Source organism: Terrapene carolina, unplaced genomic scaffold (genome assembly GCF_002925995.2).
Source record: "Terrapene carolina triunguis isolate 2854851 unplaced genomic scaffold, T_m_triunguis-2.0 Scaffold96, whole genome shotgun sequence".
Classification (NCBI taxonomy): Eukaryota; Metazoa; Chordata; order Testudines; family Emydidae; genus Terrapene; species Terrapene triunguis.
The window spans coordinates 4,298,953-4,313,239 of NW_020664447.1; the positions used below are offsets into that span (position 1 = coordinate 4,298,953).

Consider the following 14,287-nt stretch of genomic DNA (forward strand, 5'->3'; position numbering starts at 1 on the left):
GGGCTGGTCCTGTGTAGTGTGCATGCTTTACCCTGTTAAAGGGAGCAGCATTTCCCACTCCCAGAGACATTCTGGCTGCCTAGGTCTCCACAGGTAAAACGTCTCCAGGAACTACTGCTGGTGCAGTGCCTTTGTACACCAGCCTTCAGGTGGCATGGCTTTAAATCTAACCCTAATGAGCCAAATCCTGCAGCTCTTATTCACGCCCATTGATTTTGGCCCAAAAGAAGTAAATAATTGTGGTTTGTGTGACATACTGCGATGGACTGTGATGGATTACTGAGTGGAGATGGATTATCACTAGAAATGGTAGTAAAAGGACACATCATGGTCACAACGCTTATTTCTATGGTAAAAACCCCACGTGCATGACATTCCCCTGGAATTTGCTAACTCAATATTATGAAGTAAATTAAACAACAAAGAGAAAAGCCATAGGTAGGTAAGTGATTTATCGCTATTACTGATGCAATGTCCTCACAAAGCATTTGTTCTGTCACTTACAGCTGAAGAGGAATAAATCCAGGGCACGTAGTCAAGGAAAACTTATGATTGTGCACAACTCAGTGGGAGGTTCTGAGCCCAGCTGACCTACGCAAGGCTTAAACAGAGCCAGAGAACCATCTGGAGCACCACTCTGCTCTGGATCCACCCCGCTACAGTAAGTAACTATCACACCTGACTATTGCCTCTTCTCTAAAAACTCCTGCAGTGTCCCAGCTCATAGTCCTGAGCCAGACAATGTGGCGCACAGCAGATGAGAAAGGATGGATTCCAGGAAGCAGATAATCCAAGATTTAGTTTGCATATCAATTCCATCTCAGCAGTCTCTCGTTGGAGTCTGTTTTTGAAGTTTTTCTGTTTTAAGATAGCCACCCGCAGGTCTGTCATAGAATGGCCAGACAGGTTAAAGTGTTCTCCCACTGGTTTTTGAGTATTATGATTCCTGATGTCAGATTTGTGTCCATTAATTCTTTTGCATAGAGACTGTCCGGTTTGGCCAATGTACATGGCAGAGGGGCACTGCTGGCACATGATGGCATATATCACATTGGTAGATGTGCAGGTGAACGAGCCCCTGATGGTATGGCTGATGTGATTAGGCCCTATGATGATGTCACTTGAATAGATATGTGTCCACTTCAAAAACAGACTCCAACGAGAGACTGCTGAGCTGGAATTGATATGCAAACTAGACACAATCAACTCAGGATTAAATAAGGACTGGGAATGGCTGAACCATTACAAACATTGAATCTATCTCCCTTTGTAAGTATTTTCACACTTGCTTCTTATCAAACTGTCTGTACTGAGCTATCTTGATTATCACTTCAAAAATTTTTTTTCTCTTACTTAATTGGCCTCTCAGAGTTGGTAAGACAACTCCCACCTGTTCATGCTCTCTGTATGTGTGTATATATATCTCCTCAATATATGTTTCACTCTATATGCATCCGAAGAAGTGGGTTGTAGCCCACAAAAGCTTATGCTCTAATAAATTTGTTAGTCTCTAAAGTGCCAAAAGTACTCCTGTTCTTTATCCAAATATATGTTCATCTTGGTGAGGAAATACAAAGGAAAAAGGACCCTCTCTCCCACGGCAAAGTTATCTCGTTTGACAGTGTTCCAGGCTCTGATCCTACAATGGACAGCATGAGGGCGGTCTGCAGAGTCCCCCTGAAGACAAGAGTACTCAGGGTATGTCTACACTTAAAATGCTACAGTGGCACAGCTGTGCCGCTGTAGCGCTTCAGTGTAGACACTACTTATACTGACAGGAGCAGTTCTTTCATTGGTGTAGGTAATCCACCTCCCCAAGAGGTGGTAACTAGGTTGATAGAAGAGTTCCCACAAAGTAGGAGGGGCCAGAGCCCAGGCTCCAGCCCGAACATCTACACTGCAATTTTATAGCCCCACAGTCCAACCCCCGTGAGCCCATCAGCTGACCAGGGCCAGCCACAGGTGTCTTGTTGCAGTGTAGACATACCCTCGGGGGCAGGCAAACAATGAACCTCTTCTCTTGTTGAAGAAAACTCTAAATGTTTGTGAAAATGCTTAAGAGTCTGCTATGTGCTCCCACGAGAAGTTTCTGCTCACTGTTTGGAAGGGAAGGACCAGTACCTTCGGAATGGTGAATGCACGTGTGCTGGTTGTCACTCAGGAAGAACCCTGCCTTACAACGACACTCATAGCTCCCCATGGTATTGACACACAGGTGCTGGCAACCACCGTTGTTGAACATACATTCATCCGTATCTGAAAAATAAAGAGACTGGGTTTGTACCTGGACAGCTGCATTTACTGTCACTGCTATAAATCAATGCCCGGAGGTTGATCTCAAAGTGTGCAGCTAGTATAGATTAAATAGATGTTTGTTTTACCAAAGTCCCAATGGGTCTATAGATCAGGGCATTTAAAGAAGATTTTAATTCTGAGGCAGAGATGGAGGAAGAGAAAATTATCAAAAAACCTCAGGCTCAGGTTCAAGCGAGAGACGGGTAACCCAATTTGGATAAAATTTGCATCACCACACCGAACCTTCACCCAAACTGCAAGCCAAATGCTAGGTCTTTTCTGAAGCTTGAGAACGTCTGATTAATTATCCTCCACCTCCCTATTCCACCTCATTGTCTCTTATTTTGTGGCTGCTTCTGTATTTCCTGTGGCCAGGGACAGAAGCAGAAGTTACTGAAATAGTTGAAGGAATGCTGATCTTGTAATATTTATGGCCTCACCAGAGACAGGAACCTCAGGAGAAAGTCTGTTCTTGCAAATATCTATCTAGTTTGGCAGAACCAAGAGATACGAAGAGTAGAAAAACTCCAGCTAAGTCCTTGAACATTGAAGTGCTCATCTCAACCTCCAAGCCTTTTGAATTTTACCCATCACGGATTTAAGCTTTCTGTAGCCTCTTGCTATGGTATAAACCTTACAGGCCTGATTTTCAGAAGGACTGGGCACCTACAGCTCCCATTGATTTCAGTGAGAGTTATGGATGCTCAACACCCAGGAAAACAGGCCATAAAAGTGTCATGGCAAAATTCTGCTCTCATTTGCACCTATGCAACCGCAATTGGTGCATCATGTTTGCTTCCCACTCTGCTCACTGTTACAGTACTAGGGCTAAGATTTTTAAACTAGTATTTAACATTTTTGCATAAAATAGTGCCTAAAAACAGGAAGAAGCCATTGTGTTCTTACCAACAAGTGAAATCAAACACTGTGATAGATTTAAGTCCCCTTGAAACCAGTTGGGCAACCTGAGTACCTAAACCAAGATGGATTTAGCACAGCATCATGATCATAGAAAAGAACAAAGATAAAAATTATGTTCCAAGCGGTCTAGATGTCTCAGTCTTAATAGAAACTGTTAATTTTAGTAGTTCGATAGTGATCTGAATCTAAGGAATCAATATTGAAACAACCACCAAGACTCTCTAGTACTGTGGATTTGAAACTCCAGAAAATGTTTCTGCTTCGTGGACCATGGCAAAATAATGGAATATTATCTTCTCTCTCCAAAAAGTAATTGTCTATTCAGCTAAAATCCAGGCACACATATCATGTCTTCAGGAATACGGATGTGGCTTGGTTAACAAAAAAGTGGCATGAACTAAGTAAGTAAACAGTTTAACAGAAAATTAAGCCAAATTTGCTGCATGTCAAAATATCTATTTTAATTTTAAATCATATCTTCAAAGGGACACTCAAAATTAGGAGGTCTGTGATTTGAACTTCATTGTTTTAAAGTCCATTTTACCCTTTATGTGCTCCCTCCACCCCAAGAACCATTGCATCAATACTGCTGTTCTTTTCAAAACAGTCTAGCAATAATGAGAAACCCTATATTAACACAACAGTGGGCCAGTTTCTGGCTTCAGTTACAGCTGTGTAAATTCAAGGTATCGCCAGTGAAGTTACTGAGATCAGAATATGACCAGATGTATTCGTGTGCTAGAGGAGTTCTTTGTATGGAGAGAGAATATACCCCTTTATTGCCTTATTAAAGAGGCCAGGTGCTCACCCAGTTGAGTGTCCTTAATGTGAACCTCCTGGAACTTCACTTGTATGTTTAAATAAGTGTGAGAGAGGATAAGACACTCTTCCTAATATTAAAAAGCATCAATAAATAGTTCAGTTGCTTCTGCCCAGACTATATGGCTACCCAGCTTTGGCAGAATAGTGCAACCCTTGGGACTTAGTGCCTTCCCCACCCTCTCCCATTTACACACCAACAGACAGGACTTTGTCTATGGGCCACACCCTCAGCTGATGTAAACTGATGTAGTTCCAATGAAGACAAAGCAGCTATGCCAAATTACACCAGGTGAGGATCTTGCCCTAAATATTTAATAGAGGCCTGGTCCCATTACTAAAATACTGCGTGCTAATCTGAAATATCTCATCACTCTTGCATGGCTCACAATAGTCTTCAAATTCTGCAATAGGGGACAAATCCCCTCCACAACAGGAGTGGAAATCTCCTAAGGTAACATACCCAGTGATGGCCCCACTGCTCAGGCGGTGATGAGCAGCATTTGTAGGGGGTACACAGGGGTCCACACATTAGTCTGAGGGAGACTCACTACACGGTTCCACCAATCATTGCCCACCATGTAGCAGCAAGCAGGAGCCAGAGGTACCGCCCAAACCCGGAGAGCAGAAGGGGGATGCAATGGTTGGGACTCAGGAAAAATTGGGCTTAATTCCCTGCTTCACCACAGACTTCCCTGATAACCTTGAGCAAGTCACTTATCTTTCCTATACTTTGGTTCCCCAACGTAAGATGGAGTCAATAGGACTGCCCTACCTCACACAAGTATTGTGAGGACAAATACACTGGAGATTGTGAGCTGCTCAGGTAGTACAGAAATGTGGCCCACATAAGATACATAAATGGGAGGCATAGCTACTCCATTATCTGGAGAAAGGATTCCTTTCTCCCAACCCCAACACATGGCTGGGCTTGGACCATAAATTAACATTTCCAAAAAAATGGGAAATGTTCCTAGTATTAAACAGGTCAATTTACTAAAGTTTCCCTAAAGAAACACGTTAACAGAATAATGAAGGATACTTTGCAATTTTTAATCCAAAGAACTCAAAACACTTAAGAAAAATGTGTCAGTATTATCCCCCATTTTACAGATGGGGAAACTGAGCCACAGAGCAGTCACACAGAGACTGAAATGTAGAAACCTGGAATTCCTTTGTCTAATATGTATCATTCTTGTCTAGACATCTTATCTAACACAGCATCCAAGAATCACAGGCTTTTTACTTTCACAAAATTAAAAAAGGATATATTAGCATCAATATTTGCAATGTTAGCAAGCATGTTCCTTACCGAGACAATTATGGCCATCGTGAGCCAACATGAAGCCATCATAACAAGTACAGCGATAATTGCCTGGAATGTTGAAACATTCATGTACGCAGCCTCCATTGAAGTCGTTATCACATTCATCAATGTCTGAGGGATAAAGCAAAAGTCAATCTGATGGATGCTTCCTGGTTTGGCATAGACAGGTCCTGACATGATTGTATAAATGTGAACAGTAATTGCTCTCTTAAATCATCATTGTCTTGCAAATAGACTATACTTAGCACATTATTTGTTCAATGTTTCTGAAAGATGACAAGATGCATTAGGATTCTCATTCAGTGTTATAGTATAGTTTTAAGCTTTCTAAAGCTGCTTATTAAAAAAGATGTTAGATTAAAAATCATGGATCTGATTCTCCTCTCTTATATGCTGATGTAAATCAGGATTAAATCCATTGAAGTCAGTGAAGTCACACTGACAGAATCAATTTGAGGGAAGAATCAAACTACATATTTTTTTTAAAATGACAAATTTCCTTACCTGCATTCATCACAATACCCTCATTATTACAATGGAAAGAATTTTAACTATCTAATTTACCATTTCAAGTTGTCTGTTCACTTTGCATTTGACTCAGTTTTGATTATTAAAATGCATGAGTCAATTTAGCTTCTGATTCTCAAGCACTAGCATAAAACTGCAATGATTAGGTTGCAAATACTGCAAGGGAATGTTTAAATCCAAATAAACAGCTTTTATTTAAAAAACATTTTCATACGATTCTTTCTATTTAACATATTTTCTAAAATCTGTTAACACCCAATATAAACATTGGTCCTAAATTACCTTTGTCTTTTTGATACTTCAAATGAAATGATAAATGACCAACACTTTTTTTTCTCTCTAAATAAAGAAATTGAATATGTAGGACTTGATCTTCCTAATGTTTGTACTAGAAAACAATTTCTAGCATAAAACTCCTTAAGCAAAATAAACTAATCACACACCAGGAGCTTTGATTTAAAAGACACAAACAAACTAACAAATGATCTTGCTCCCATTTCAATCAACAGCAAAACTCCTAACAACATTGGTACATGTGGGACTCAGCTCATATGATGAAATTTGCCTCTGCACATCTTCAAAATCCCACTTACACTCTGAGGTAGTACCTATGTCTTCTTCTGCCCATCTGTTTGCACAGGGCAGAATTTTACCAGCATGGTTAGGGCACTGAGGGAAAGAGACAGGGACAATACCCAAAGCCCTTTATAGTCAGACAAAAGTTTCAAATAGAGCTTTTATATTAAAGATGGGCCAAAGCCACAACATCCAGATAAAAATTTTGAATCCCCCAATGTTCAGTATGTTTAATGCTAGGGTTCTGGTCTGACCCAACATAAAGAGAAAGAATTGGTGTTAAATTCAGATCCAGGCTTCAATTCCTAAATCCCCTCCAACGTGAAACTTTGGCGGGCTGGATCCAGGTTTTTGGTTTCGACCAATCTCTACTTTTCCCAGACATCTGATGATGCTTGTTACACTATTAATAATACTATGAGAGCTTACACAGTTATTTTCACCTAAGGATTTCTAAGGGTGAGATTTTCAAAAGCAATGCAGTGACTTTGGACCACAACACTCATGCTCCTAAATGATTTAGGTCTGGTCTACATACAGTTTTTGTACCAGTGCACCTATTACGGTGAGGGGTGGGGTTTGGGGAGGGTTGTTTTGTGTTCATTTGTTTTGTTTTTTTACCATAACAGTTATACCTGTACAACCCCTGTAAGGGAATAGCCATACCAGTATAAAGCACCTTTATGCTGATACTGTATAATTGTGTTTACACTAAGGGGCTGTACCACTTTAACTATACTGGTATAGTATAACTTTAATGTATAGACACTTCCCAGCCCAAGGTCAAACAGTAAGTTAGTGGCAAATCCAAGAACAGAACCCAGGTCTCCTGACTCACAGTCCTGCGCTCTAGCCACTAGAGCTTCATCTATGGTAGGGGTTACCCCAAAATATTAAGGTGCAATTTTTCAAACATGGATCCCTAACAAAGGCCCCCTAAATCCACATTTACATACCTAAATCAGTAGCCTGATTTTCCAAGGTACTGACCATCTACAGTGCACACTGAAGTCTTTGGGAATCAGGACACTTATTAGTACATGCTCAAATATAGATATAGGTGACTAATTTTAGGTGAAAAATTTGGCCTTAGCCATAGCAAGTGCACTCTGCCACTCTTGTGTCATCTGAGGGGCCCAGGTTGGCTTTTTTCATTTTAGGGTCCTAAAGCCCAATCCTAAAACACATTCTGTACTTTCTGAGAGGCACTAAGAACTTAAACCGGAGTTAAGATTTCCCAGCCTCCCAGAAGACTTAGCCCCAAATGTTTCACTGCCTATGTTTTAAAGAAGCTGCTCATTATAAAAATACCTTAATAACTCAGTAGGTACATGTGCCCTCTTGGGATGAATTTGTCATGGAGACAGGGTGGGTGGGTGTGTTCTTTTTTCCCCCCCCCAAAAAAACAAAAACTGTTGTGTACAATCCTGGCTCCACTAATGTCAATGGGAGTTTTGCAGTTGCCTTCAAGGAAGCCAGGATTTCACCCACTGCAAAGCCCAAAACAGTGAGAAAAAGTCAATATTTTTTGCAACATTTTTAATTAAAATTTTAATCAAAACCATCAGTACGGTTAGAGAGTTTTTTTTGTTTATCAAAAACCTGGTTTCTTAGTACATGCAAAATTTCACTAACCATTCTGATAACATTTTCATAAATATTTTAAATAAAAAATGATGAAATTTTTCAAAAACAGAAAATGAAAAATGGGTGAAAATGTGTGAAACAGAAAATGATGTTGAAATTTTTCATGTAACTTTTTAAAATGTTGTGCTCCATCCTAGTTATCATTGCTATGCTGCCAATATATTGCTGGCTGGTAATAGGACAGATAACAGAGCAAATATTATAATGACATTCTCTAAATTAATAGTATGCCTTCACCTGGAATACTGTGGTCAGTTCTGGACATGCCATCTGAAAAGGGCTATAACAGAAACAGAGTGGGTTCAGAGCCAGATGACAAGAATGAGTAGGGATATGGAAAAACCCACATATAAAGAGAAATTGAAAAGTTGGATTGTGTTTGCCTTAAAGAGGAGATGAATACAAAGTGATATGATAAAAGGTATATAAAATAACAATTGGGATAGAAAAGAAGTCTGTGAACTTCTATTCACCCTGTCTCAGAATAAAAGAGCAAGGGGATACTCAATGAAATTCAAAATGAATACAAAGAAATATATTTTCATACAACATGCAATTGGCCTGTGGAACTCCTTGCCACAATACATAATTAGGACCAAGCAGGATTCAAAAAAATAACTCTGTCTATTACAAGCTTTCTTTCCCCTTCCCCTGAAGCAGTTGGTGTGGCAACTGTCAGAAGTAGGATACTGGATTAGATGGACCACTGGTTTCATCCAGTTTGGCAGTTCCTATGTTTCTAAGGCCCTCGTGCATAGGACTGTAATGTAAGTGACTCCCTGCTTTGAAGCTAGGCTTCTTATCACTGTTTCCCTTTTTAGAAATATGATAAATAGAACTGAAGAAGCAAAGAAATACAGCAAGTACTAAAGTTTCTGCTTTTTATGGACCCAATCCAGCTACCATAGAAGAAAATGGAAAGAGTTATACTGACTTAAGCAGAGCTGGATCAGGCCCCTACTGTGCCCAGACTTGGTCAAACCCATTTTTTCATGAGAACTTTAATAGCTCTGTGGTATTGTTCATACAAGCATGATTTTGCCCCAGTTTCAAACTTACACGTGCATTGCTGAAACCAGCCTCAACTCAGCCTGAGGCACAAACCTTCAGCCCTAACTGCAAGAAACTAATACTTCTTTTAAATGAATCAATGCTATATTTGTTCCCACATATTGTCAATGGCCAGCCTGCTTTTATGGGTAAGCACCTTGAAATTTACCGGGTGGAACTTCTACATCTAGGAACAAAGAATGCAGACCATGCTTACACAATGGGAGACTCTATCTTGGGAAGCAGTAACTCCAAAAAAGTATTTTGGGGGTCAGGGTGGCTAATCAGCTGAACACAAGCTCCCAGTGTGACGCTGTGGCCAAAAGGGTTAATTCAATCCTTGGATGTATGACCAAGAAAATCTCAAGTAGGAATAGGATTGCCAACTTTCTACTCGCACAAAACCGAAGACCTCTGCCCCACCTCCTGCCCCACCCCTTCCCCTCCCATATCCCACCCCTTCTTTGAGGCCCCGCCCCCGCTCACTCCAACCCCCCTCCCTCTGTCACTCGCTCTCCCCACCCTCACTCACTCGCTTATTTTCACCTGGCTGGCTCAGGGAGTGGGGGTGTGAGAGGGAGTGAGGGCTCTGGCTGGGGGTGCACCTGCAGGCTCTGGGGTGGGGCCAGGGATGAGGGGTTTGGAGTATGGGAGGGGACTCTGGGCTGAGGCAGGGGGTTGGTGTGTGGGAGGAGGTATGGGCTCCGGGCTGGGGGTTGGGTTCTGGGGTGGGGCCAGAAATGAGGGGTTCAGGGTGTGGGAGGGGGCTCCGGGCTGGGGCAGGGGGTTGGAGTGCAGAAGAGGTGCGGGCTCTGGCTGGGGGTGTAGGGCAGGGATGAGGGATTTGGGGTGCAGGAGGGGGCTCTGGACTGGGGCAGGGGGTTGAGGTGCAGGGGAGTGTGAGGGCTCTGGGGTGGGGCCAGGGATGAGGGGTTTGGAGTATGAGAGGGAGCTCCGGGCTGGGATTGAGGGGCTCAGGGGGTGGGAGGCAGATCAGGGCTGGGGCTGGGGCAGGGGGCTGGGGCCCGGGGCCCGGGAGGGGATCAGGGGTGCGGGCTCCGGGCAGCGCTTAGCTCAAGCGGCTCCCAGAAGCAACCAGCATGTCTGCCTTCTGGCTCCTATGCAGAGACGTGGCCAGGCGGCTCTGCATGCTGCCCTGTCTGCAGGCGCTGACCCTTCTGCGGGCATTGACCCGCAGCTTCCATTGGCCATGCTTCCCGGCCAATGGGAGCTGCAGGGGTGGTGCCTGGGGCAGGGACAGCGCTTGGAGCCCCCTGGTTGCCCCTACATGTAGAAGCCGGAAGGGGGACATGCCAGCTGCTTCCCAGGAGCCGCGCACCACAGAGGCTAGCAGGGAGCCTGCCAACCCCACTGCGCGGAGGCCCCAAGCGGACAGTCAACGGCCTGGTCAGCAGTGCTGACTGGAGCCTCTAGGATCCCTTTTCGACCAGGTGTTCCGGTCGAAAACCAAACACCTAGTCACCCTAAGTAGGAAGGTTATATTACCTCTGTATTTGGCACTGCTACAACTGCTATTGGAATACTGTGTCCACAAGTCCAAAAGGATGTTGATAAATTAGAAAGGGTTCAGAAAAGAGTCAGGAGAATGACTAAAGGATTGGAAAATATGCCTTATGAGTCTATAGTGATAAACTGAATAGATTGAACTCTTTGAGTGTAACAAAGTAAAGGTTAAGGGGTGACTTGATCACAGTATGTATGTACCTATGTGCAGAACAGCAATTTTGAAATTGAGGGCTCTTCACACTAGCAGACAAAGTTACAACAAGATTCAATGGCTAGAAATTGAAGCTAGACAAATTCACAGTAGAAATAAGGCACATTCTCTCCTCTTCCAAGCCAGGGCTTCTCAAAAGGGTACCTACCATAAATCTATATCTAAAGTAAATCTAAGGAGCTGGACAGAAGTAGTGGCTCCATTTGTTGTCTTTTTAAGATTGTGTTTTTTTAAAAACACACAAATATATAATTAAGTTTGAAATATATCAGTTTCCTGGGCTACATATATGACATAAGGAGTCAACAGCTTGTCACAAATGTTCCCATGAATCCCTTTTGCACTCCTAACTATGAGTTAATCAGCAAATGGCGATAGGACTGTGTCTGGCACACACACACTACGGCTAAAGCAGTGTGTATTACTGCAGTTAATTTACCTTCACACATTTTCCCTTCACCACTGTAACCCAGTTTGCATGTGCACTTGTACAGCTTTGGAATGTTTTGACAAATAGCATCTGGATGACAGTCATCAGTCCCTTGGGCACACTCATCCACATCTGTAAAAAAACAAATTCATGAGAGAGGTCAGAAGGTGCAACATGAGAATGTTTGGTTGGTTGCTGAATGGTCATGTGTGTCTATGTGCACGCACATGCATGTACAAGAAAGAGACACACACGAGACATGCTTGCATGATGGTTATATGTGTGCGTGTTAGCATATGCTTGCATGATTATGTATATGCATACATTTGTACGAGTATCAGCATTTATACATTATGGGCCAGATCTTCAGGTGATGTAAATCAGTGTAACTCCATGGAGTTATACTACATAAGAACATAACATAAGAACATAAGAACGGCCGTACTGGGTCAGACCAAAGGTCCATCTAGCCCAGTATCCTGTCTACCGACAGTGGACAATGCCAAGTGCCCCAGAGGGAGTGAACCTAACAGGTAATGATCAAGTGATCTCTCTCCTGCCATCCATCTCCACCCTCTGACAAACAGAGGCTAGGGACACCATTCCTTACCCATCCTGGCTAATAGCCATTAATGGACTTAACCTCCACGAATTTATCCAGTTCTCTTTTAAACACTGTTATAGTCCTAGCCTTCACAGCCTCCTCAGGCAAGGAGTTCCACAGGTTGACTGTGCGCTGTGTGAAGAACTTCCTTTTATTTGTTTTAAACCTGCTGCCCGTTAATTTCATTTGGTGGCCCCGAGTTCTTGTATTATGGGAATAAGTAAATAACTTTTCCTTATCTACTTTCTTCACATCACTCATGATTTTATATACCTCTATCATATCCCCCCTTAGTCTCCTCTTTTCCAAGCTGAAAAGTCTTAGCCTCTTTAATCTCTCCTCATATGAGACCCATTCCAAACCCCTAATCATTTTAGTTGCCCTTCTCTGAACCTTTTCTAGTGCCAGTATATCTTTTTTTGAGATGAGGAGACCACATCTGTACGCAGTATTCAAGATGTGGGCGTACCATCAATTTATATAAGGGCAATAATATATTCTCCGTCTTATTCTGTATCCCCTTTTTAATGATTCCTAACATCCTCTTTGCTTTTTTGACCACCTCTGACACTGCGTGGACGTCTTCAGAGAACTATCCACGATGACTCCAAGATCTTTTTCCTGATTTGTCGTAGCTAAATTAGCCCCCAACATATTGTATGTATAGTTGGGGTTGTTTTTTTCCAATGTGCATTACTTTACATTTATCCACATTAAATTTCATTTGCCATTTTGTTGCCCAATCACTTAGTTTTGTGAGATCTTTTTGAAGTTCTTCACAGTCTGCTTGGTCCTAACTATCTTGAGCAGTTTAGTATCATCTGCAAACTTTGCCACCTCACTTTTTACCCCTTTCTCCAGATCATTTATTAACTGATTAACAGCAGCAGAAAATACGGCCCTGTGTCTCTGTATGGAGCTAAGAATCAGACACACACAGAGACAGAATTAATCTATAGAGCCCCAAACAACCAGTTACTGAAAAAACTCATATTTCAAACCTGTGACGTCACTCTTAGGAAGCATGACATTCTTTAAACTAACAAAAAGGTCTCACAAAAAATGAACACTCACTCAGCCAAGAGTTTCAAAATCACAGCCCCAGACATGTCAAACTTTTATTTACCATTAAACAGATGGTTATTCAAGTGTTTTTATTGCTCCCAAATTGGTTTTTTTAAATAAAAAGGGAAAGTCACATCTGGTGAGCAACATTGCTGAAACACACAGCAGGCAGTCACCTTTCAAGAAGCACATAGTGTACATAGCTAAAACATCCAGCTAGAAACTTCAGGGCAGGGGGGAGTGAGGAATGAGAAAGATCAGCAAAAGAGGAATTCCTGGATATGAATGAGCTGTAGATGGCCATCAAAGAAGAGTGACAGGGAGGGGAAGACATCATCAGAACAGGAGTTTCTAGGGCAGCAGAAAAAGGATGCAAATCAGCACAAACAGAATGAGGTCCCATGGATGGTCCAGGGAAAGGAGATCAGAGGAAAGGGCAGTTCTGTAGGAAAGGAAGTCGTAGATGGGAAGGATCTGAGACTGAAGACAAATCAGTAGAAGTGGAGGTCCTCCTGGAGTCTTAATACAGTATTTGGTGGCTATATCATAAGTGCCCACGCTTTCCCCCTCCTTGTCCTTCCCCCCCAATGTGGACCACATTGTAACAGAGAGATTATGAATGGAAGAGAAGGTGTCCCATGAGTCACACTGTTCACCTTCTCCTTCCACATATTACCTAACAGCCCATAATAACTAGAGTAATTGCTTATGAGGAAGAATATTAATATGGTTTCAGCTTCTTTTAAAGCAGTTTAGCAGCAGGGAACAAGACACTAGGCCAGCATCAAATTACCAACCGGCTCAACAGACCATGATCAAATACTCTGCTGAACCTCAGTGGCCCATTGAACACAGATTGCAAATCTTTGATCTAGATAATAGTGATGGACACCCTACAAATACCTCTGATCAAGATCATCAGGAAATGAGGGGAAGACCAATGCTGAGGTGGCGAGATTAGCAGAAGGTGGGATCTTGGGACAGGATAACGAAAACTATTATAAGGGGAGTTTTTGAGTCTGGGAGTGGTCAGCAAAGAAGGTTCTGGAGGTGAGAGGAATTACCAGAAGACCTTCAATTAGATTTGGATGTATAGCACTGAGAGAGAAAACTGGTATGGGATGGAGGAGATCAGCTGTCAACAAACCTTAAATGTGTAGAAATTAAGCTCATGCATTATCTCAAAGTAACTATTCCCACTCTCCTTGTCCATGTATCTGTCTGCACACTACGGTGTTTTTAGATGTACCTGTCCATGGAAAGCACTGTCACAGAGAGGACACACTC

General features: G+C 42.3%; 1 protein-coding gene across 1 annotated transcript in view; it reads right to left on the minus strand.

The window, feature by feature from the left end:
* Window positions 1-14,287, minus strand: part of SCUBE2 (signal peptide, CUB domain and EGF like domain containing 2) — a 67,358-nt gene that overhangs the window by 51,388 nt on the left and 1,683 nt on the right. Inside the window, exons 2-4 of the mRNA XM_026651229.2 lie at window positions 11,341-11,463; window positions 5,348-5,473; window positions 2,122-2,256 (exon numbers count right to left, since the gene is read on the minus strand). Coding sequence (XP_026507014.1) covers window positions 2,122-2,256; window positions 5,348-5,473; window positions 11,341-11,463 — 384 coding nt within the window. The remainder of the gene's footprint in view (window positions 1-2,121; window positions 2,257-5,347; window positions 5,474-11,340; window positions 11,464-14,287) is intronic.